The sequence below is a fragment of the Micrasema longulum genome, unplaced genomic scaffold (genome assembly GCF_059751315.1).
Source record: "Micrasema longulum isolate JH-2025_06_02 unplaced genomic scaffold, ASM5975131v1 h1tg000138l, whole genome shotgun sequence".
In the NCBI taxonomy this organism is placed as follows: Eukaryota; Metazoa; Arthropoda; class Insecta; order Trichoptera; family Brachycentridae; genus Micrasema; species Micrasema longulum.
In genome coordinates this window covers 689,418-715,759 of record NW_028277344.1, presented here as the reverse complement: position 1 = coordinate 715,759, position 26,342 = coordinate 689,418, and the positions used below count along the sequence as shown (strand labels likewise).

Here is a 26,342-nt window from a genome sequence, read left to right as displayed (position 1 = left end):
GAATTCCATAGAAGACGTGTAAAACAAATTACTAAAATTGGATCGGGTGAATCGGGAGAATCAGGCGCTTGGCTTGCCTTGCGGACGCCTCCGAACCGCAGTTTGGGCACGGTGTCGGTATTTTGTGCACAAGGCAAAGGAAGCCATAGATTAAATAATAATAGGGTATTATCACCCGGGAGGAATATCGGATTTAACACATTGTACATATAAAGGATTTCTCTAAAAGAAAGAAGCTCTAATAATCAATAATTTCATTCATAAATTTCGTTTACTATTTTCAACATCTCTGAAAAGCGTTTCTATTCGGTTGGTAATAAATTCGATCATCCAAACCCACCCAACAGTACACCACGAATCGTGCATTTGTTTTAAATGTTGGTAATCCGAATAGAAATTGAAACGACGCGTATTGCTCTCTATGATTTTTTCCCCTTCTCTAGCCAACCTTGAAATAAATGGCGACCGTAAAATGGGGCGACATTTAAATCGTAAGGCGACTTTGATCAGCGGATATATTGTTTATATTTATCTCTATAACTACTCATTAATAAATTTCGATCAATTTTAACTGTTTTTTTAATGGTAACACGGAATACAATTTAAATGAAATTGTTATATAACTTTATTTAAAGTAAGATTTCAAGAAGTTTGAAGTGGAATCGTCAAGATATTTTTAATTTTTTTAAATTTAGTAATGTACTTTTTTTAATGATACAAGTAATTTCATAATTTGCATTATCTTGACATTACTGGTACTTATATCACTGAGTGTCCATTATTATGATTGTTTTAATATTTTATTTTTTAATTAACGAATAATAAGAAGTTTTCTAAAATGAGCTGAAATTGATCATTTTATATACATCTTTTTTTTGAGAGCGACATGATTCGAACTTTTAATAAAAGTTTTGAAACAGGGCCTACAAAAAAATATTTTGCTCAAATACTAAGAAAAGCTGTTACTAAGAAAATTCGGGCTGCTTCCAACCATTACAAAATATTATTTGAAACACTATACAATGAATAATATAAAGTTAAACATCTTTCAAATCATTTAAGCCAGTTTTCCAGAACAGAAGGAAAATTTTATTTACCAAAATGTGAGGACTGGGTATTTTCCCTTAACATACGGGATTTCAGAATATAAATAAAAAATATTATTACTCAAATGAACGAGTCTTAAAGATTTTCTTTTAAAGGTGAGCAAATAAATGTGAAGCTTCGTTCTTGAATGATAACGGTGAAGTTATTCATCTAGTAAATTAGATAATTGTTACGAAATGCTTGTAAAAAACCTCATACACATCAATTGCACTTCTTGTGAAATTTTGTCGAACATTGTTGAATATGGCCAATATTAATTTCCTAAGTATGTTTCACGTCTTTGTAAGAAACAGATAAACAGATAAAATAATTGCTTTCCTGGAATAAAGTAATGGATTCTAATTCATTCGGTAAAATAAATGTTTTCAAAGCTGTGAAAGATAAGTTTTCACCAAATAAAAAGAACACAATAACCTCTCATTCTGTTTCGATAATAATGTTAGTCAATGAACAAATTCCTATACACAATAATACATTCATTAACTGATAATTTTATTCCATCAAAAAGCAAGGTATATTATGTTAGCTTTATCAATTATTGAAAATATTTCATAAATACATTTTTTAAATCACCATAATATTTTTCTTGATTTATATTTTAATCTTGATTTATATTTCAATTATTATTTTTGAGTTTATATAAAAATTCCATTTTTTGGTTTACAATAATTAGAAAAATAATTTATGTTTTATGTGGAATTAAAGTATATTATTTTTAATTATTTCATGAGATTCGACTTAAACGCTTATTAAATACACGCCTAATCATAATTTGCTGATACCTGAAAGTTTTTTTTTTGCAAGTAATTTACTATCGAAGGATGGATAATATAATTAAAAAAGAAGTGAAAAGTTATATTTATAATTCTTTTTTGTGTAGCACTGACTTAAAACACCGTTTTTTTTAAATAATTTATATGTTATACTAAAAATATTTACCGATTAAAAATAAAATAAACAAATTATTGTAAAACATCACTTCCCATTTTACACTCAAGAATCGTTTTTATTTTTACGTAAAGCGAAACGTTAATGTTAATATATGTATTAAATTAATATAAAATTGTATTTAGTAGTAATGTTGTATACGTTGTATACTTATATTTTTTATCTAAATAAAGAAAAAATAAAATGAAATGTTCAAAACAAACGCATAAAATCATGATGTATCAAAGTGACCCCACTCCGAAGGGTTGACTTTGTTCACAAAGTTTTTATTATTTTCTCGCTCACACAACATAATATTTTCTCATTTAAAAAATAAGAATTTTAATTTTTCTTTTACGAAGGTTTGAAGTTCGAAACTGAACAAAGTCACCCCATTCCACTTACTCTACTCGAATCATAAATTTTTACGTAAAAACTATATTCGCATACGATGACGTCAAACTTGGTGACGTCATGAATTGTCTGTTTTTATTTATATTCAAATGACTAGACTTTAATCCTTTATATCTCCCTTATTTCTTAACGGATTTTAATAAAAGTAGTACCGATTGTCTTGTGATTTTTTGAATTAATTTATTGGCTAATAAAAAAAAACCGTGATAATAGCCCATTACTGAGCAATAAAGCATCCATTGACGTTTAGCATTATTGCCTATTGTCTGTGGTTGGATGATGAAAAGAGATAAAATCTTAGATAAGTGTAAAATATTTCTATGCAATTCTATGTGTCAAGTTCGAGCAAAATTGTGTCAAGTGTCAAGAAATATTATGAATGGACTTAAGACTAAGGAAGTAAAATTATTCAAATAGCCAAGTAATAAGATATTTTCGAGGAATTAACAAAAACACGTATTATTTCTTTATTCACTACCCTAAAATGTCTTGGATCAGAGATAACACACTGTCATGGATTCAATTATTCTGTGTTAAAGTAATTAAAACAGGAAAGGTACCCCGGCATATATCTTTTATAATGGATGGAAATAGAAGATTCGCGCAGAAAAACCAAGTACGGAAAAGTGAGGGCCATTCTAAAGGGTTCGATAAACTTGCTGAGACACTACAGGTATGTATCAATTTCCTTATTTTTATGAATATAATAATATTACATGATAATTAAAAAACATGTATTATTTCCAAATCCTTAAATTTGGACTCTTTTTGTTAAATTACTGTGTAATGACAATTGAAATACATTTTAATTATTCTGTGACCATGGTATCTGTGTACTATGGTGGACCATTCCTTAACTGTAAAGTGCTACATGTGATTACTTGTTACCATCGTATTTATATGTTCAAAGTTTGTATTCAAGAATACCTTCATGAATACCAAATATTTATTAAAAAAAACGTATTTGTAATCAACAACTAACTGTAGATACTACATTTGTTATTCCATTGAGCGAATATATATTTTTGTATATTTTCTTTCAGTTTTGCTTATCACTAATTATATAGGGAGTCATAATGATTAACGAATTAAATTCTTCTCATATAAAGACAATTTACACCTGTGTGGTTTTCCATAGAATTCTTTAGTGTGTACATCAAAAAAATATATGAATAATTTTTCTCAATTTCGAAAGGTACCTACTTGAGATTTCACTAATAATCTATTTTTTTTGTTGGTAAAAGTACCTATTCAAAAACACAATTCAAAAATAGAATAATAATACAATGATAGCTTTTTAAACAAAACAAAGTGTATTCTTTTGTTTTTCATCCTGGCTTCTATGTGGGTGCGATTTCTCACTATTCAATTAATTAATCTTGTATATTATTACTGAGTTATAATTAAATAGAGATGACGCTTCATGTAATGCGAATTTGAAATCGTTTTCTAAAAATTATCAAACAAAATTGTTGTGCGAAACGCACAGTAGAGTAAAAAGGACTAACTATTAATGCTGCTTTCGCATAGCTTCGCATTTGCTTAGAGTATACAAGGAAAAACACTATTTCCCACCAAATACAAGATAAGCTGCGGTACCATTGTTGAATGGAACACAAGTCAGGTAGTGCTGCATACATATATATCAATGTATATTATAGATATGTGTATTTTTTATTTTCAGTGGTGTTTAGACTTAGGTATACCTGAGGTTACAGTTTATGCATTTAGTATAGAAAATTTCAAACGAAGCCAAGAAGAAGTAGATACTCTTATGTCCCTTGCAAGAGAAAAATTTAGGAGATTACTGGAGGAAAAGTAAGTCGGCACTTTTTAGTCATTAAAATATGTTCGGTTAGTTTTGATGTTTTTTATAGTAATTGTACTATTCTAATGCATAAGAAAATTGAGGACCGTTTTCGCAAAGCGAAATATCTACAAAAAAAACAAAATGTGTTTTTTGACAGAAATCGATTTTTCTGTATGGGATCTATTGATTGGTGAAATAAAATTTTAGTAAAAATATATATGTGCAAAGTTGTAGTGAGTTGAATTGGATTGGCTTATCATTTAATTGAGCAATAATACAATAACGTTTCAGAACTAACATACCTATTACATAGATAAAATATAACAAAAACCGGTTAGTAATGATTTCACTCAAAAGTAATATATATGTTACTAGCGGACCCGACAGACGTCCTGCCCAAACGTTGGCTTGCCTACCTTAGAAAAAGACGTTTCATTGATAAGTAGGTACCTAGGTACTTGTTTATGGTTGAATTCCAAAACATGAAATAAATATTTTTTCAAATATGGCATTCTTTTTGCAAACATCAAACTCCGGTCTTCTCACCAACAGAGGGGTGTACTTATGTAGGAATATGATTTTTTTTAATGTATTAAAATTTAATATTATTTTAGTATTACCAAAAATTCAGTAAAAATAAATAAATAGGTAGAAATTATAAAGAATTTAAGGAAAGAATCTGATTGAGATCCCCAAAAAACAAATGTTGTTTGTAAACATTCAAAAACAATTTTTTTTTATACACAAAAAACAACATCTTTCCATTTTTTGTAAATGTATTCTCCTCAAATGCAACCCTGGTAGATCTATGAATAAAACATTTATGCTCCTTACTTCTTTTTCACATATTAGATTAAAGATTTTAATATCTACGAACACGCACAGCGCAAAGATCTATATTTCTTTGAAAACCGCACGTCAATCGGTTAAGCCGTTTAGGAGGAGTTCAGTGACATCACATGTACAGAGGAATTATATATATAAAGATATCCATAGAATTAAGAATAGTCCAGAAGGAGCGTAGAATCATATTTGAATACATCGGACTGTGTCCGAAAATTCCTCCACTATGCCCCACTTTTGCCGCGCGCATTAGTGATGTCGCCGCGTAATGTTGCACTATGGGAAAATATAATCATAATACAAATGTAAGGTAAAAAAAAAGCAATCTGTTAATTTCTCTAAAATTTTATTGTGCACGCGGAAATATTGATTGACACAACAGAGTAGATAAGTAAAGAGTCATTTAATAAGAGTAATTGAATTAATGAATCTTGAACTTAAAATATAAAACAAATTTTATTTTACATAAAACTGTTATTTTTTTAAGTGCAAAATCCAAAACCAAGACTAACTTTCCTAAGCCAAATTTTTCAAAAAATAAATTATGTATCGTATTATCAGCGCCATGTTTTTTTTTTAAAGTTCTGTTATTTTAAAATTGAATTTTGAGTCAAATTAAAGTCTTAATTGCATTGAATCACTTTTCTAAGGCACCGAGGTATGAAAATGGCGCTGTATAAGATATCCATAATAATTATAATACATAACTGCACATAACCGCCATTAAGGGGATAGATGGTGTCTGGGAATTAAGATGAATAGGTATTTAAACATGATTTTTCTATCACTTTCCCGCAAATGCCTCCCCGATACTATGTGAAAAAGACAGCTGATCTTGCCTAGCTAATATTGACATAATCAACATTTCATTGTCCCGTTTTCCGCAGCCCAAAACTGAACTGATTTGGTAGTTTTTTTAAAGAAAGAGTATCAGAGTTTAATTTTCTGTGTCAATATCTTTTCTCTTTTTCAAATTTATCCATCATATTTATCTACTGTTCATCCGAAGACGGCAGATAAAACTGGACACTTTTTTGGATTTTTAGATAGTCCTTGCTCCCATAAAAAACAATTGATCCAAAAAGCAAAATGATAGGATAGAGACACGCCAATGGTCTCCAAGCGGATCTAGTGCCATAGTCCAGGGAAAATAAACAAGAATACGGTTGTATGAAGAAAAGTCGGATTGCGTTTCCTCTTAAGGTTTTTCAGACTTGAAATTACAATTAGGTACTTAGCCCTACGGGAAATTGGATACAATAAATGTTTTCTTGCGCGTGGTAAAAATTGGAGCATTAAATTTTACAGCAAAGTTTCCTGAAAATGTACAAAAAAAATAAAACATTTTAATAAAAATGAACTACGTTGAATGAGGTCACTGGTTCATATGAATTAACCTATGAAATGTGTGTTATGGAAGACTTCCGGTTTGCTTGCCGTGGATGGAACAATGAGAAGAACTGATTGAGAATAACCGGAAAAGAACTTCTGACATCACACGCGGAGTTATTTCAGAAATACGAAAAAATCGCTGATATTATGATATATAAAATAAATTAAGACTGATTCTTTCTGGCTGCGATTCGATCCCACTTGCTATTTAATGATGCTCACACTTACACACCTGAACACTTACTCCCACATACACACAAACACACCTATACACTCACTCTCATACAAATACACATAAACACACCCTTTTGTTGCATCACAATTTAATATGTATGATTTTTATTCAGAAACTTCGCTGGTCTGTCCTTAAACCGTATATTTTTAATGTTATTATATCATTGTCAACTGTTTTTGTAAAATAAATAAAAATTGAAAAATATTTTTTTGACTTTGTTTAATAGTCTATCGACAAATAAAAAAATTATAAAAAACCTCTGAACTTCCTCATTGCAACTCGGTGCGACTACTCTTATTATTATTATCATGGATAACTTCTATAGCGCCATTTTCATAATATAAAACCTCAAGGGCGCTTTAATTGTAATTTTATAATTTGAGCCGATTCCCTACATTTGACCACACATCTTACGCTGGTCTTCCCATCCATATTGAATATTTATCTTTTGATTTATGCATGATTCCAGGGAACTACTAATGGAGAGAGAAGTTTGTGTTCGTGTAGTTGGCAGGTTATCCCTATTACCAGATGATATACGAGCTTTGATCGCCGAAGCTATGCTTGTGACTAAAGACAATACAAAAGCGAGACTGAATGTCGCCTTTGCTTATACAGGTTTGCATGCCTATTAATACAACTAATATTTCTGAGGAAAAACCAACAGCATTATCTTGTTACTAATAAATCGATCAATACACATAATTATTTCTATACGGTTCTGTGTGTGACCCTGGTGATTAGTGTGTTAACCTACCATGGTTGAGGTCCCTAGTTTGATTCCTGGCAGGATAGATGTGAAATAATTGTTTTAAGGGTGGTTCTACACTTCGAAATTTCGCTGTCCCTGGACTGGCATCTAATACAGAAGACTGATCACCTTACATTTTTCTTCATTTTTCATTTCATGAAGGTAAGAGAATCAGTCTTACGCTTCAGATGACTATAAAATATAGCAGCGTAAAAACATATTTTCAAGTAAATATTTCATGTCGATTATGTCAGGAGACCTGGAAATCTTGCATGGTAGGTAGTGGTGCTTACCACTGGAGTATGAGGCTGATTAAAATATACCAACTTTCAATGAGAATCTTTATGTAGTAGTTTATTTATTTCGGTTCTTAAGACGGATCAGAACTGTGTGTAATTTATTCTAAAATAAATTGTATCAAACTAACCAATGACGGGTCATAAGCCCTGTGAATGCCTAGACTTCCATACCACCTTCTCTAAATTTTTTTCCATCTCTGTAGTAATGTGTTATACTAAGATTTTTTATTTATACTCATTTAAACCGAGTTGTGGTTCTGTGGACTCACTGATCAAAGGTCTGAGATCAAATCTTAAAAAACTTGAATATCATTTTACTAGCACAAGTTTTTTACGAAATATTCTGAAGATTGAACAACTCCGGGTAAATAATAAGAAAATAAATGTTTAATCAACTTTTCAGAATAATTTTTAAAGCAAATTGTGATCTGAAATTATTACTTAATTTTGCACATTAAATTATGAATTACCACATCAATATCGTGGTTATACAAGTAAAAGTGACCATTTGTAAAAATGACGAAATTGAGATTATTGACTTTTTGACATCGTATTAGCATAATGCTTGGTAAAACTGACCAAGTAACAGTTAGTCAATTTTACTTGTAGGTGATGTCACCAGTAAAGAGTTAGTAAGTGTTAGTAACTACTAACTAGTATACGCTTTGTATTTGACAGATACGGCTTTTTTTATAAGTTCAGTAATAAAATTTATTCTTTAGATTATTATGTAACACTTTTTAATTATTTGTTCTTTTTCGTTTATTTTGTATATCTATGTTTATTTAACCTTCATAAATACAAAAAAATAGATTATTGAAATAAAAAATCCCAAAAAAAAATTTATAGTTATAAAATAAAATACTACCTCCCTCAATAAACGAAACAAAAATGATTATCTGCAAAATTTCTTGTCAAATTTTACAGGTAAAATTGACTAAGTTTTTTAATTAATTTTTTTATATAAAAGTAATAATGTTTTTTAAATACGTTTATACTTTACATAAAAGTTGAAAGTACCGTACATATAATGTAAAATTACCAACCACCTACTGGAAAAATCTGATCTTTGAGAAGCAATTGAACTCTAGAAAAACACTAAAATGGCTCCCCTGAACATTATTGATTTTGTCACTTGGTCAATTTCTCTTGTATGCCCACGATATAATACATATATAAATTATTTAAAAAATCTTTGATAGGCCTGAATTATAAAATAATAATTGATTATTGCCTAAACTTAAAATCATGTTGAAACCCAAAATTCACACAATTTTTTGTTCATTAAAAAAGTATAGTCAGGGTCTACGTTCAAGGGACACGGAAGAAATGCAGTAGTGTGTTGTGACGCTGTCCGGTTTATTTTAGATAACATTTATTGTATCCAATTTCCCTTCAATATTGAGGTCCCGATTTTTATCAATACTCAAACGTGCAGTGTCGCAACACACTACCACATACCTTGTGAATGTAATCTACGAGGGCGGAATTTTTTTTTTTTTTCAAAAACCATTTTTTTCTCTACATAGTCTCCTTTTACTTCGACACACTTAGTAAGTAAAACGATATTTGAACTTTTTTATACCATCTGAATATTACAATTTCGGGAACCTCTCAAAATACACATTAGTTTCGGTTATCACTTCTTCGTTTGAGCTGAATCTTTTTCCTGCAAGCCATTTTTTCAAGTTTGGAAACAGGAAAAAGTCAATGGGAGCTAAATCTGGACTATAAGGTGGATGATCAACCAATTCGAAGTGTATTTCACGCAATTTTAGCATCATATCTAATGCTGTGTGAACCGGTGCGTTGTCTTGAAGAAAGAGCACTTTTTTCTTAAAATGTGGTCGTTTTTCCTTGATTGCATCATCCAATTGATCCAATAATGCACGATAATAATTTCCTGTGATTGTGGATCCTTTCTCAAGATAATCGATGAGCAATATTCCGAGTGCATCCCAAAATACAGTGGCTATAATCTTGCCAGCCGATTTCACTGCCTTTGCCTTCTTCGGAGCACTTCCACCAGCTTCCACCCATTGTTTCGATTGATTTTAGGTTTCAGGTGTATAGTGGTGCCAGTAGCGTGCCTAGGGTTTACGAGTAAGGCAAGCCCATATATATATATTTTTAATTCACATGTGGTGTAATTCTTTGACAGCCTCATAGCATAGTGGCCAGCGCATTTACCTACCATGTAAAAGGTCTCGGGTTCGATTCCCGACATGGTTGATTTGAAATATTTATTTAAAAAGGTGTTTTTACACTAGAATGTGTCATAGTCACTGGACTGGTACTTGAAGCGTAAGATTGATCATCTTACCTTCATGTAGCAAAAATGATCAAGATACACTGCGATTGCAGTGCTCTATGCACCATTAGGTGCGGAAAAGGAATGATGATGAATTCACTTGTGTGAAAACATGATGTATGCTTTCTTCACTACAGTTGTACAGTCTACAAAGCATCCAAAAGGCATATTATGACGAATAACAATATTTTATGAAAATATGCATAGGATAATCTTTCTGAGTTTGTTTAAATAAACGAAATAAAGGAAACAAAATATTATTTTATATAAAGTAATTCCTCAGATATCAACCATTTCCAATAAGTAACATAAATAAAATATAGCATGCGTAGAGTTGAATAATAGTCATCGGAACCCATAGATACATAAATATAATAAAGATAAATCATAATTGATATAGAATATTGGAAAAAGAAAAGGAAAGTAGATAGGCAAATAAAAAAGAAACGTCGGCCATCTCCGAATTCTTTTTATATATGACGTTTGCACAAAATGAAGTAAATTATCATAAATCTTAACCAATACGGGTCTTCAATCAATTGAGATAAAAATAACCGTTTAAAATTATCAAATTCCGTAAGAAAGAGCATAATAAGCAATCGTAAAGTTTGTTCGATACGAAATACAAAAGGCGCTCTCTGCCAACTTTACCTTAAAGAAGCTGGCTTCAGATTCCCATATAAAACTCAACATATACAGACAAACATTTTATGAGTTTACCGTTTGCATCACTTGCGAATTGCACCCTGAAATAATCCCCATAAGAACCCCACGTGCGTGAGCGAGATAAGAAGACATAGTGTCGTTCGCCGAAACGGATTTCATACGGTTCGGATCTCGGGATGCGAACAGTACCAACGTCGAACAGATCTCTAATTCTCATTTGGCGCGAAATTTAAACAACGAAATGAATTATTTTTAAGCCTTTGGTACAGATTTGGTAATTTTGAAATAAAATTAATAGGCAAGCCCGGCTTATGGGCTTCTATGGAAATACCGCCACTGAGTGGTGCAAACACGTTTCATCAACAGTTATTAATCGACGCCAAAAATTAACAGGATTACGCTTTATCATGTCCAAACACTGCTGTGAAGTGGTCTCTCGGACTCGTTTTTGTTCGACACTGAGCAAACGCGGCACCCATCTTGCCGATAGCTTTGCTGCAAAACGTTGAACACACATTCATATGAGATGTTTACAATTTCAAGAATCTCACGCAACTTCACTCGGCGGTCATTCATAACTATATTGAGGATTTTCTTGATATTTTCTTCAGTTACCACCTCTTTTGGCCTTCCTGTTGATGGTATTGTTGCAGTGCTTGTTCGGCCGCGTTTAAATTCAGCAATCCAATATTTTACCATGTTATCTGACGGATCAGACTCACAGTAATGTTTATCGAGCTTTTCTTTTGTCTCTTTCGCCGTTTTCCCTTTCAAATAATAGTGTTTAATCACTGCACGAAATTAACTTTTTTCCATTTTTCAAGAAACACAAAAGTTGTTTACTTCAAACGACTACAACAAATAAACTAATCAGTGAATTTGGGTGACATTTTAACAACTGCCGTTTGACAGATCGCAATTTGGAAAAAATAAATCTTTTTTGTGTTTGTGCTGCCATCTAGCGCTAGGCAGCTTCATTATCAATCCGCCCTCGTATATATACTTTGAGATAAAGAATGATTGATTCTGTGTGTGAAATAAAACAATCTGGAGTGTTGTCTACTCGATTGTTACTATCGGGTAAAAATTCTGTAAAAATAAATCTATGTACTGATTATCCTATGCTTTCTAATTATTCTGGTTATCTTGCCTTGATGTATTTATCTTGCCCGATTATTTTGCCTTGATGTATTTATCTTGCCCGATTATTTTGCCTTGATGCACATTCGGAAAAAGAAAATTGAGTAGTAACAATTCCACCTCGTTGTGTAGTGGTTGACGCGTTTGCCTATCATTCCCAATGTCCTGGGTTTGATTCCTGTTAGGATGGAGTGAAATATTGATTTTAAAGGTGGTACACTGCAGTATTTCCCTGGACTGGCACTTGAAGCTTAAGATGGATCATCTTACCTTTCATATAACAGAAATGATCTTGATAATCTGTAATTGGAGTTATAATGCAGTGCCCTATGCACTACTAGGTGCTGATAGGGAATCTGCGATGATGATTTATTTGTCTTATGTTTGGTTTGTAGCCCGTGATGAAATAGTAGGGGCGGTTCAAGATATAGTCCAAGGCGTGAAAGAAGGACATATAATCTCAGATGACATAACAGAAGAACTAATGAATGAATCCATGCAGCTGTCTCCGCCTGATTTATTAGTTAGAACTTCCGGAGAAGTTCGATTATCCGATTTTATGCTTTGGCAGGTAATAAAGACATCAAAGTGTGAGGTTTTGCATTGTATTTTTGTTATATTTTTGCTTTATCAATTCACTTTGAGATATTAACAACATATTTAAAAAAATATTATTTTAACATTTCAAAGCTTTCTATTTCTCTTATTTTTTCGGTAAACTCATTGTGCAAATCATAACCCGTTTACAGCGAGCGAAACTGTTTTTCTCCTTATCGGCAGTCTTAATTTTTTTTTTTAATCTCTGGTTTCAAATATTTATTTTATATATTGTATGTATATTAAAACTGTTATTTGTGTGAAAAAATAAATCAATCAAACTAAAGCTGTAAAATGTATTCCTCGGTACAGGTTTACATTGTTTGTAATTAACCATATCATAATATATATTATTCTTGTGAAATATTGGCATTGCTTGTTAAATTATATTCTTGATTTGTATTGTATTACTATTGTTTAGTTAACAATAAAAATAAAATTCCTACAGTCAGTATATATATTGTTTTCCCATAAACCCCATAATAAATAAGCATATACACTAATTTGCTGTTATTTTTTAAATATGAATATTATTTTTACTCTTTATTTAAAATTTACTAATTTTAATGCTTTATTCACCCAGCATAAAAATATTGAATCAATACAATTACTTTTTTTTATAGAAAGGGGTGAAATAATTCTTATGTAAAACCAGCACATTAATCAGAAAATAAAAAGCTGAAAAATAATTTCTTTGCTGATAGGAACCTCAAATATTTTTTTAATGTTTTGTTGATAAACTATTAATGGCTAAAAAATGAAAAAAATATAACCATAAAGTAATTGTAGACTTAGGCCGCGATTACAAACGCTATCTTTGTCAATATATCGAGACAGTATACATCATTTTTCTACTATCTCTATCTAATATGTGAATGATTTACCGACACGTCGACACTGTCGAAACATGTTTTCGGGAAGATAAGACTATTGATAAAAAAAAATTAATAGTAATATTTATTTTTCATAGTGGCAATATTTCTTCTGAAGTGTTGCCATTGCCATGTCATTTCAAACGTCATATGATCAAACACATGCGGCGTTGGTTCCTTCCGTTTTCAAATTAAACAAATAGATGGCGCTAAAACTTTTCTCCGCATTCAATGTTAAATTCAAATTAAAGTTTTTCTCTTTCGTAATTTAAATAGGCTTAAAAAATTGCAATTTAAGTAAAAAGTATTTTCCTGAATATGTTTTTTATATGAAATTTGGCAATTCCCGATGCTGTATGCTTAACTATTTGTCTATCTCTATCTACCTAGGTATTACAAAGCTGGCTCTATAGACGTGTCAATAGATATAAGATAAAAAATACGTAAAGGTAATATGTATTTATTTTTCATAGTGGCAACATTCTTTCTTGTGTGTTGCCATTGTACTTTACGGGCGCATGTGCATTATGTTTCGCATGCGCTGTGACTACCACAAATTTTCAATTTTAACCACTAGAGGGTGCTGTATTAACTGTCGAAATTTAATCCGCTCTAAATGACATATTGAAATTGACTTATTTCCTTTTCATATTTTAAATTTAGACTTAAGAAAAAAAGTAGCCACTTCAAAACGATTTCAAATTGAAATAAATCATAATTAAAACAAAAATTGCTTGGTGGAACAACATTTTTGTCACTTTGAATGCGTAGATGTGTGTACCGTGGGGTACTTAAACCCTCGGTGCATATAGATTTTTTTACCTCAAAACTCGATGATACGAGGTCAATAGTGTATCTTCGTGATTGCTCCAGAAAATTTATTTTCACTACCGTCATAGTGAAGGTATGTCACTTTAGTGTGTAGACATGTGTACTGTGGGGTACGTGTCCCCTTGGTACATATCGATGTACCCACCTAAAATTTCAAGATACAGGGGCGGTATTGTATCTTCATAATCGCTTGGGAAAATTTATCTTCAACCATACCGTCACGGTGAAGTTATGACTTCCATATCTCCTGATTGTAATTGCCCCCATGGTAATATCAATGTATTTTTTTATTACATATGTACTTGATCAAAGGCACTTAGTAGTATTATTGCGTGCTATATATTTTTTTTATTCAAGTGTTTAATCAATATTTATTCATGTTATTTTGCAATACATTATATCAGTAGATTGAGTTTATCTACTGACATTTCTTAGTGGAGCTTTATTTGAATTATAATAACAACAATTCTGTATTTAGTGTTATTCCACTTTTATTTATAATTTTCACCAGTGACCGGATTTTGTCGTGATCGACATCGTCAAATGACTTAAAATTATAGTTTTCACATCTGTTTAATAACTTAAATGAATTAAAACCATACATTACGCTTAAATTCGTATAATTTGAATTTTTTTGTTCCCATAATTATATGAAATCATGATCGACAACCCCTGCTTTCACTTGTATATTTTATAACTTAAGAATTTGTTTAATCTCTCACCAGTCTGACAATGTCGGTCACTACGAAACCTAGTCAAATTATGAATATATTTAATATATCACATATAATCGAGTTAAATTTATTACAGTTTTCATTGCGTTGTATAAGTTTGGTATTTTGTTTTTTTTATGCTGTTTATATGTATATAAATTTTCATTTTTCAGGTGGCTGATACATGCTTATACTTCTCTGACGTCCTGTGGCCTGAATTTAAGATATGGCATTTACTATCAGCGATTATTTATTTCCAGAGAAATTCAAACAGCAAATTTGAAGCCGTGGTTAAACCTCACTTGAACGATGTGTGTACGAGATTTTTAAAGCATTTAAATGAAAAGAAAATACAAGAATTAAAATCTTGTACACAACAAATAGTTTCTTAAAATTGAGAATAGGTACATAGTCAGCAATAAATTGTAAATAGTTGTTATGAAGTTACATATATTGTATATATTTATATTCATTATAAAATATTGTTAAAGTTGTACTTTTTTATTTTTGTATTTTGCAACACCAAATAACGACCTAAGAATCATTAAGAACGGGAATATAAAACTCAATCAATGGGTTGATGAACCATTATTAGCTGGTTTAATCTTATATATTATTTATATCAATATAAAATTTTGAGATGGGTAAAATTCCAGTCTACAAAATTTTGCGCATATTCAAAAGATTGTTCAAATATTTCTCATATAATATCCTTCTGTATTTTTTTTTCATATTTACCATGGGCTGTTATTATCTTAATAATTATACAAGTATTTAACATTGGGACAATACATTTTAGTATACGTATGACAATGATTCCTGTTTCCACATCCTTCTGATAAAACACGGGTAACCAAAGCTGATAATGATACCAGTGGTTCTTCAAATAATGTTACATTATTTAAAAAATGTGATCTCAAATAACATGATACGAAATCATATAATATATGCTTGTATGTATATGCCTCTGTTATGGTAAAAGAGTAGGGAATTTATTCTTACAATAAATATTATAATAAAATAACTGTATGTACTCACATGTACAATATTTTCATTTAAAAACAATGAAAAATTTAATAAGTCCTTTTATAAAGCTTTTTATAAACCTTTTATTCAGCTCTTTAACTTCACAAACATCAACAGATGGAAGAATTAAAGGAATATAGATGTTCAAATATAGGCAGAATGGTGAATGTTACAATGTGTGCTAAGTGGCCACTTAAACCAGCCAATGACAGATCATAAGCCCTGTAGATGCTTAGACTTCTATATTCCCTTTAAAATGTTCTCCATCTCTGCTGTAATATGTTAATCTTTTATAAAGGTTTCAATCAATTTCACGAGATTAAAGTAAATATTTAATGATTAATGTAAGTATACATTTTTTGAAAAATGCTTATTTTTTATGTAAGCCAATATAAATATTGCTGTTTCTAGAACATACTATTCTACATTCCACAAAACTACACTGTCTTCTACTTATTTATGCTATGTTATTGAGTAAGTGGAATCTGGATATGATATTTTCAAGACTATAGAACACATTCTTTATTACAAACTTGATTCACAATTTTGTCCTTAACCTCGATGAACTACAACCAAGTAGTTATTATCAATTATTTCATGGCACAATCGAAGTGTTTTTGTAGTGTTTTATGTGTGATAGGTAGCGTGATGATCCAATTAATTGAATGACTCAGGATTGGAAAAATGAACATAGATTAATTATGAGTATTTATTCTTGAATGTTGAACACTAGATTGCAATACATTTATCAAGGAGCTTACTATAATTAACGTCGAGACAGGGCCTCGTGTGGACGCAAAGAATGAACTGTGAAGAGTGCGACGAGCTGTGACAGCTCGTATATGAACTCAGCACAAAGTATGGCTTAAAGTTAGGTTCGTACCACCTTTGCCAACAGATGAGACCTTTAGTGTTGGCAACCTGACAGTATTTGTTGGGGTGCGTTCGATCCTCCACAGTGTTAATTAATTATCGGTGTCCTTGTCACAGTACTCTAAACAATAACATTTGAAGTATAATTTATATGCCAGCAGAGGTACATCATATGGTCAGAATATTAGATGACAATATCATTTATAAGGTTAAGTGGGGCTCAGCAATCTCCTCGGGTTAAAGCAGGGGGGGTATAGCATCTCTGAATTTTTTCAACATGTACGTCGATCTACTACATAAACAACTTAACACTTTGCATACGCTGATAAAATGATGCTGCTAGCTCCGTCCTCAGCTATGGCAATCAAATTCTGTATGTGAGCAGTTTGCCAAAGATCATGGATTAAAATACATTAAAAAAACGTTCAAGATGGATTGTCTTTAAGACAAAAAACTTAAATTTACATGTGCCACCATTCTTCATAGACAGTACTGAAGTAAAAAGAGTAAAGTCGTTCAAATGTCCAGACCATGTACTGATTAAAATCTGTGCGGATGATTGTGATATAAGGAGACAATACCGAGCCTATTGTACACGAGCTAATCTTCTTCTTCCAAGTCAGTCCCTCAATGCTGAGGATCGTGATCACCATGAACACTTCTGATTAGTCTGTTCCCCTCCAGTCTGTCCTCAGCCCGACAAACTGACTCATCAAATTTTAGCCCTGTAGCCACCTTTATTTGGTCAGTCCATCTATATGGGATTCTACCCCGGCTACTCCTACCTTCAACTCGACCAGACATAATTGCCTTTTCTAGATTGTCTGTCTCACGTCTAGCAATATTTCCAAAGAAAGACAGTATCCTTCTCAAACACACCACTGATAGACGAGTTGTAATATGGAGCTCTTCCAGTATCACGAGCTAATATGCTAGCACAAAGATTTTATCAATGTTCCGTGGAAGTGAAGAACAGGTTGTTTCAGGTTCTATGGATGTAGCAATACACCAGTAAATATAATCATTGTAGTGTCACAGATCTAAAAATATGCTATTACAATGGATATAGAGCCCTACACAAGCTTTCCCGACATTGTAGTGCGAGTGGAATGTTTGCTGCTGCTAGACTCCTCACCGGGATGGACTGCTCTGGCACCAAATAGCAGGCCTCAGAGAACGGCTAGGAAAAATCCATAACATCATAGTCAGCCAATTGGTGGAACATTACTGGGAATCAAGGTTATGGCAGCATTGCTCAACTGCCATTCTTCTTAACTTTATTATCAATTATACCATTATTTATTCTGTTTATTTTTGTTTCACTCTTTTTAGTTCTATTATCTTTAAATCCCTTTTGGTTTTCTCTTCAATATCTCGTTTCTTTTATATTGTTTAACTATCATGTCAATTATACTATTCTTTTTCTTGTTTTTCTGATTATTTATACTTTGTAATGGTTATATAGCTGGTTGGGCATTGCATTACTCGCCCAATCGAGCTGGTAAAATAAATATTATTATTACTTATCACACCTCTATAGAGTTTTTATAGTTCACGAAATTCTAATGCTTTTTTGTCAATTAGAATTGTCTTGTTTTTCATATTGAACACCATTTCTTAAAAGAAAGAAATTACAGAACTTGAAATGACATTTCATAATAAACATTATTATCCAAAACCGTTTGAGAATCTTTTGCTTATTATTAATGTGGTACTATACTATCACTACTAATATTTAATTCTAGAAAACCTTCAGTCTTATGCAGTTCTGTGAAAAGTTTTCAATAGTATTTCAATATTCAAATTCTTATATTTGTATTAGTCTTTCAGTTGTCAGTGCACCGATGATTTATTTGTAAACGCTCACTGCGAGTTGTGATTTTATGCTATCAAATACAATTTGAACGTGAGTCATCAGTCGAAGAGGTGTATGGAGAAAAAAACCATTGTTCACGACCATTAATATGATGAAGAAGTTTTATTTTGTTTTATTACTGTCCTGTATATTTGTGTTTTGTAATGGAAATCCTTCCTGTGTACTAAAGGAGACATGTTCTGCTTGTATCAGAACTTCGGGGTGTGTCTGGTGCTCTCTCCCGGTATGTAATAATTTTACCATAGATTTATATTATGGACATCAAATCCACATCAATCCTCTTTGAAAAACCAATCTTGCTTAATTTTAATTGTATTTAATGCTGACTTAATTGCTACCTATCTTTAAATTCTTCGAGGATGGTCATTTCAAGAAGATCCAGTAAATGGTCAGAATTTTTTTTGATGTAATTACTTTACTATCACATATTGTAGCTTATATTGTTTAAGATTAACAATAATTATGTATAATTATAAACATAAATGAATTTTCAGTATCTACTCAAGAAATTAAGAAAATGAAAAATTAATTACATGATTCTTAAGAATATATTATTTTTTAACTAATAGCTTTGTGTATTTTTAACTAAATCTTATGTAAACAATGCTTTTTTTGTACCTAATTATATTTTTAAAAAATCCATACATTTTCAAGAAACTTTGCTGTTCAATTTGATGCTTTAATTTTTACAACATTTTTTGTATCTAATAATTTTCCATAGCAATGAATTTCGTCATTCGTTCAGTAGATACTGTAACTATATGCCGTTTATAATGTTTCTCTGTATTTTTTGTAATCACTGTCAGTTTTAATCATTGGCCAATATTGTTGTTGAATATAAATATTGTTAAAATAAAATATTGTTGAATAATATTTAAAGCTGTCAAGAGACATCTGAAACATGAACCTAGCCAACTGAATCAACCGCACAGGTTGCTTTAATTGCTAAATCAACTAAAATCCTTATCAAATTTTCTTTAGTGTAAAAAAAGATAATAAAAATAAGAAAAGCTAAGTTTTATTATGTTAAAAGTTTTTTGTCTAGGTTGAAGGATTATCTAAAGAGAGTGAATCATTGGTAAGATGTATGAATGCAGATCAACAGCCACAGGGATGGTGCCCCCCACAACACATTGTTGATCTAAAGAGCTCCATATACTTATTGGAAAATAAAGATCTTAGTGCTGGATCGGACACTGAAGAAGCAGTTCAGGTCTGTTACCTGTATACAGATCTGTTTTTAAAATCTCCTGATAGCATCTGCATGGATAAAAAATATCATTATTTTTCTTTGATTGTTCAAATTTTTTTGGAAAATTGTGTACATATTTACTATACTTATATTTTTATCATGTATGACATATGTTAGAAGCTTTTTCTGATGAGTATATAAACCTTACGTACTTATTTTACCTACATATCTACTAAATTAAAGTACTTGGTTTGTCAATTGGAAATTGTGAAAGAAATCTTTAATTTGAGAGATGGAAATGATCAGATGTCTAGGCATTAGAAATCCTAACTATGATTATTTTGGGGAAATCTAATTATTTTAAGGAAACTAGTTTGAAAACTAATAACAATAAAACTACACCTCAATTTTTATCTAAATATATTTTTCTAGATAGAAATGGTTCTTTGTATAAAAGTTTTTTTTTAATCTATCTAGATTTTTTCAAACTTAAAAATATGTGCAAATAAACATATCTTTTAAATACATATGAATTTGAATTTATTTTTAATTAACACAGTTTAATTTCAATAAATTATTTTTTATCGATTCAATGTTGATATTTTTTGTAATTCACATAGCAAGTTAACATTAACATTCATATTCACATAGCAAGTTCTCACAGAAATACCACAAATACATAGCAAATAAAAAACTTATATATTAATGTTTATTATAGATAAAACCCCAAAGATTAAAATTGGCCTTGCGGCAAGGAGAACAAATCCTTATTCCCTTTGAATACCAACAAGCCAAAAGTTATCCTGTGGATCTTTACTACCTAATGGATCTTTCAGCATCCATGGCAGATGATAGAGATGAACTTTCAGCACTCGGATCCAAACTTGCCATTGTCATGAATAACATCACCAACAATTTCAAGTTGGGATTTGGTAGCTTTGTTGACAAACCAGAAATGCCATTTGTTAGTACCGTACCTGAGAAGTAAGTTGCTGTTTATCCGTACATATATTGATGCAAACAATAATTGAATACAAAAGGAATATAAGAAACAATGCAGTATAATACTAATGGTCCCTAGCCGTATATTAGGCACGTTCCGCCCATACATACTGTGAATGTGACGCATCCCTTGAAAATTTGCAAATGATAATATGTATCTTATTTTTGAAAATTATAAATATGAAAAAAAATCTATAAATATTCCTAAATTAATCGCACAAAATTTTCAAATATACGCAATTTATAAATTCAAATAATATTTTCAGTATGCCTATTTCCTATAACTACGGACTGAATATCAATGTACCATGGCCTTAATAATAATTATTAGATACGCTGGAATCTGGATATTTCTCTTAATTTTGAATCTAGTCCTATTGCAAATGTTCAAATATCCGCGCATTAGGTTCATACTGTTGTCAATACGATAACATTATGAACCTAATTTTTCTTCTTCGTTCTACGAGACTCATAAAGATAAGAGCATCAACTTGTGTAATGCAAGGAAAAACTACTCTTATAACGTTCATCATAAAGTTTTAAATATTGTATTATTGAAATTCGGACAAAACTTAAGTTTTAGTTACTGTCCTAATGTTAACAGCTCCACTGCTAGATGCGCCTGTTCCTGTGCTCCATTAACTTTATTGTAATAATTATATTATTGACTATTGATTATAATTATTTTAATAGAAAACTTATGTAAATCCTCTTTTATTCATAAAACCGCTCTGTATATCCCACACTCATCTTTAATAACTTTTCTTACTCTCTCAATCAGTATTCTTCTATACATTTTGTCAATAACACTCAAACGGCTGACTGCTCTATAATTTCCGCATTCTACTCTAGAGCCTTTTCTCTTGTATAGAGGCATAATGACAGCCCTTCTCCAATCTGGAGTGTGTTCTTCTTCTAAACATCGATTAAAACATTTGTGCAACCATACAAACATTATTTCACCGCCCGCCTTTATAAAATCTTCCCATTCTTCATACTTATCTCTGTCATACCATTATCTGCATTTAAACTTACTTGAGAAGGTGTTGCATTGCTTATATTTTCTGTATGTTTAAAAAAAAGAAATGAAATTATAATTATTATGGAAGATGTTATCGGAGTATGGAGTAAATGGTGATCAGATACGGGCTATTTACTCGGTATAAGAAAATGGGTGTCTAGCTGATGGTTCTCTTCCACTATTTAACCCAATCACGACAAAGAGTTTTTTTCATGTTTCATGCTATAATTTAAAGGATGGTTGTTATTGAAGTAACAAAATTGCCATTTTTTTCAAAATTTAAAAATTTTGTTTGAAAAACAGATCCATATGGCTGCCTTTTTTATACCAAAAATCACCTTTATTGCAACTCCGCTCACGGATCTATTCATAGAAACTAAAACTTAAAGTGTACACCCATGCATTAAGACTAGTAACTGCATGATTATTGTCACAACACAACTCAATATGACAGATAGAAAGCCAAAGCTTTTTTTGAGTTCCTAATGGAACTCTCGTCATGAATGGGTGATATTTATAATGTCCTGATATTTGTTTTTATAAAATGTTTTAATTTTTTGCTTTCTGAATTTTGAAATTGAATGCAATGATTATGTGATTCTAATTTTCTAGATTGAAAAAGCCATGTGAACTTCCATCAAAACAGCCCTGTGCTCCTCCATATGCATTTAAAAATCAGATGCCACTGACTACAAAGACAGATTCATTTTCCACTGAAGTTAAAAATGCTCCCGTATCTGGTAATATGGATTACCCCGAAGGGGGATTTGATGCCCTGATGCAGGCGATGGTGTGTACTAAGGAGATCGGTTGGCGTCCAAAAGCGCGTAAACTCCTTATTTTCTCAACTGACGCCGGTTACCATCTTGCGGGAGATGGAAAACTTGCAGGAATTGTGGAACCAAATGATGAATTATGTCATTTGGATGAAAAAGGAACATACACACATTCCCTTCGCACTGATTACCCTTCTATTACACAGCTCGATAAAAAAGCGAGAGAAAACAATATCAATATTATATTTGCAATTACTAAATCTCAAGGTGAGACTTACAAGATGTTAAAGGATAATATCCATGGAGCGGCATATGGAACCCTGACTAAGGACTCTTCAAACATTGTCGACCTTGTCAAAGCAGAATATGATGTGAGTTTCAATTTGTATTTCGTTTATTGAAAAATATGCATGTTTAATTTTTTTTGAATGCATATTTGACATTCATAATTTTTCATTCATTTTACAGAAATTAGTCGATTCTATAACTATAACTGATAACTCCGGGGGATCTGTAGAAATCCAATACTTTTCCAAATGTTTAGGAACAGAGGAAAAACAAAGAAACGAATGCGGAGGCTTGCGAGGAAGACCAAAGGTATTCTTTGGAGCCATGGTCAAAGCAGTAAGTTGTCCGGAAGACAGAGAGAAGTGGAATCAAGTCATCAACATAAAACCCGGATCTTTGAATGAAAGTTTAACTATTGAGCTGGAAATCATTTGCGAGTGTCCATGTGAAAAACCAAATCATACGGATTTTGAAGGACACTCAAAACATTGTAACTCAAGTGGAAGTTTAAAATGTGGTGTTTGTTCATGTGATCCCGGTCGTTATGGAAGGTTTTGCGAATGTTCGGGCGATGAAGCTAAAATCATGTCAGGAGATACAAGTCACTGTCGACCAGATAACACAACTGACATCATTTGTTCAGGACTGGGATTCTGCAAATGTGGAAAATGTGATTGCGTAAAAAGGTCCAATCCGGAAGAAGTTATATATGGTACTTATTGCGAATGTGACAACTTTTCCTGTAAACGGAACGGAGGTCTCTTGTGTTCTGGACCAGACAAAGGTCGTTGCGAGTGTGGGCAGTGCACTTGTCAATCAGGTTGGAGTGGCACTGCTTGCGAATGTCGAGAAACCAACACCACATGTATAGCTCCTAACTCTGAGGAAGTGTGCTCTGGCCACGGGATTTGTTTTTGCGGAGTATGTCAGTGCAAGATGACAGATGAGTTCCGCTACTCCGGACGCTACTGCGAAGAGTGCCCCCATTGTGCCGGAACACGCTGCAATGAGCTTTTACCTTGTGTGGAATGTCAAATTCACGGTACTGGGTTATACGACGAAAGTGAATGTAAAATCAAATGTACAAGTTTTCAGAGTGAAACAGTTGAAGCTATCAACACCACCATCAATACGGAGAATAATATGGAGCTTGTCTGTTCACTCCCTGACAGTACTGGATGTACGGTTGTTTTCAAATATAAATATGAAGATGATAATATTTCTTTGAAAGTTTTCGCGCTCAAAAATAAGCAGTGTCCAATACAGATGTGGGGTATGTAAAAATATATTTAATAATGAATATAATATTGTCCATTACTTCTCCATTCTGTCATAATATAATCCATTCAATTTATTTTTATTTTCAGTTGTCATTGTTGGTGGTGTTTTTAGTATTGTATTACCCGGTTTGATTTTATTGATAATATGGAAAATTTTGACGTCGCTGCATGACAAAAGAGAATATGTGAGATTTGAGAGGGAGAGGCAAATGGCAAAATGGGACCGAGGAGACAATCCATTATACAAACCTTCCACAACAACTTTCAGTAACCCGACATTCAGGTCACAGTAGAGTGGATGATATTAAATGTACATTTATTACAATAAACTAACTGCATTTCATATTTCACAAACATTTGTATGCATAATGAGTTTGAAATAATGATTTTTAGAACATTGAAGAAGGAATATAATATATGTATTGGGCGAATTGATTTTTATTTTTTGTATTTACTTGAAATAAATATAATAATTTATTGAATGAACACTTCTATTTTCTTTATGACCAAACATTCCTATTACTGCGCGTGTTGGTGCTAGTAATTATTATTGGTTTGGACATATATGTAATAGTGTAATACATATTCAATTGATTATTAAGAATATTTAAACAATTTACTGTGTTTTTTTGCTTTTAGGTCAAGTGTAAAGAATTTTGACATTATCTGATAATTAATTACTACATCCCTTGAGTATTAAAAAAATATATATTCAAATAATATTTATGCAGTCAGGAAGTTCACTAAATCACCAGGGTAGCGTCTTGCTGGGCAATCCTCGATGATATGCTGATGCCTTTAGACATCACAATCATGAACCGGTGGGGGTACTTACACTCCATGCCCTAGATCTAGATCAATAAGAAGATCCCGGGCCTTGGCCTTCCCAGAACATGGTGCAGCCTTAACAGGGTCAGGTGCGGCACCGGGAGATGTGCGGAAATGATGCACAGCAGCGCCTCAATGGCATTTAACTACAATCCCCAGTAAGGGCCAGGCCAGTTGCATCAAAAAAAGTTTGAAGCTAAATAATTGTTGCGTTTTTGTCAAAATGGGTTGTATGTCAAAAGTGAGATGAAACAACATTCTGACAAATTCACGATAATTATTTAACTTTAAACTTAACTTTTTAGGCCCAGAGTGGATATTAATTTATTTTGTATTTAACTACATATTTGTGTATGAACCCAGTAACCCGAGTGGCACAGCACATTGAAATAATTATATGATAAAATTGACTAAAACTAACTCTGTATTGTGAATAGTGCTGTAACAAATAAATCATAGAAAATGTTCATATTTCCCCTTTTAGATATTCATTGTTCAATATTGAAAACTATGAGTATTTTTTTGCAAATGATCGTTGTGATATCAAGTTAATTAAAACAAAATTTCATTGATATTTTAAATTTATTAAGTATGTATAGCTCTGTACAACCAGATATCTATACCATGGATATAATATTATTTAATAATACATTAGTTCCTATTAAAAAAATTAAATTTAGAAATTAACGAACCACCTGCAATTCTCCTCAAACATTATCAGTATAGTTCCACCAATCCATTCTATTCTATTTTGTTAACAATTAAAATTCAACAAGATATCAATTTCAACTATTACATAACATAGGTTCATCTCAATAGAATAATATGTGTATTTATATAAATTTAAAAAAAAAATATAGGGAAATTGTAAGAGAAAATAATTTACGTATATATATTATCTACGAAAATAAAAAAAGAACTAAAAATTTCATAGAATTTGTGATTATGCCACATCAGAATAGAAAACTCTTCAGTCAGGGTTTTAGTAACTTTAAAAAATACATTTAATGAAATCAAGTTTAGTGTATGTACAAGTGTATTATTGTAACAAAGATGAATACTCGATCTATATTTTAAATATTTATCAGTCACTAGAAAAACGACATCCTACTAGAGCCCATTAAATTGATTAATGAATGGTGTACATCGGATTCCAATATACATTGGTTGATTCAATGGTGGATTTGGTAATAATTAGGCTCATTAATGGCATGTGTAAATTTATTCATACACAATCTAAAAATAAAGCATGTATTGTTTTGTGACCTATAG

The 26,342-nt window shown here is 31.5% G+C and overlaps 2 protein-coding genes across 3 annotated transcripts; both read left to right on the top strand.

The window, feature by feature from the left end:
* Nucleotides 1-2,770: 2,770 nt before the first annotated feature.
* Dhdds (Dehydrodolichyl diphosphate synthase subunit) lies at nt 2,771-15,402 on the top strand. 2 transcript variants are annotated; one of them, XM_088242445.1, is made up of 5 exons: nt 2,771-3,121; nt 4,133-4,266; nt 7,198-7,346; nt 12,291-12,466; nt 15,082-15,402. In XM_088242445.1, exons 1-5 carry the CDS (start codon nt 2,933-2,935, stop codon nt 15,298-15,300), a joined length of 867 nt encoding a protein of 288 aa, XP_088098571.1. In that variant the 5' UTR covers nt 2,771-2,932; the 3' UTR covers nt 15,301-15,402. The 2 variants fall into 2 exon arrangements, with proteins under 2 accessions (XP_088098571.1, XP_088098572.1); XM_088242446.1 differs by lacking the exons at nt 7,198-7,346; nt 15,082-15,402 and having other exon boundaries at nt 2,789-3,121; nt 12,291-12,427.
* A 3,129-nt stretch (nt 15,403-18,531) lies between these two features.
* On the top strand, nt 18,532-24,728 carry LOC148284245 (integrin beta-PS-like). The gene is made up of 6 exons (XM_088242441.1): nt 18,532-18,906; nt 19,729-19,896; nt 20,594-20,859; nt 22,511-23,045; nt 23,143-24,235; nt 24,330-24,728. Exons 1-6 carry the CDS (start codon nt 18,772-18,774, stop codon nt 24,533-24,535), a joined length of 2,403 nt encoding a protein of 800 aa, XP_088098567.1. The 5' UTR covers nt 18,532-18,771; the 3' UTR covers nt 24,536-24,728.
* The last annotated feature ends 1,614 nt before the right edge of the window (nt 24,729-26,342 follow it).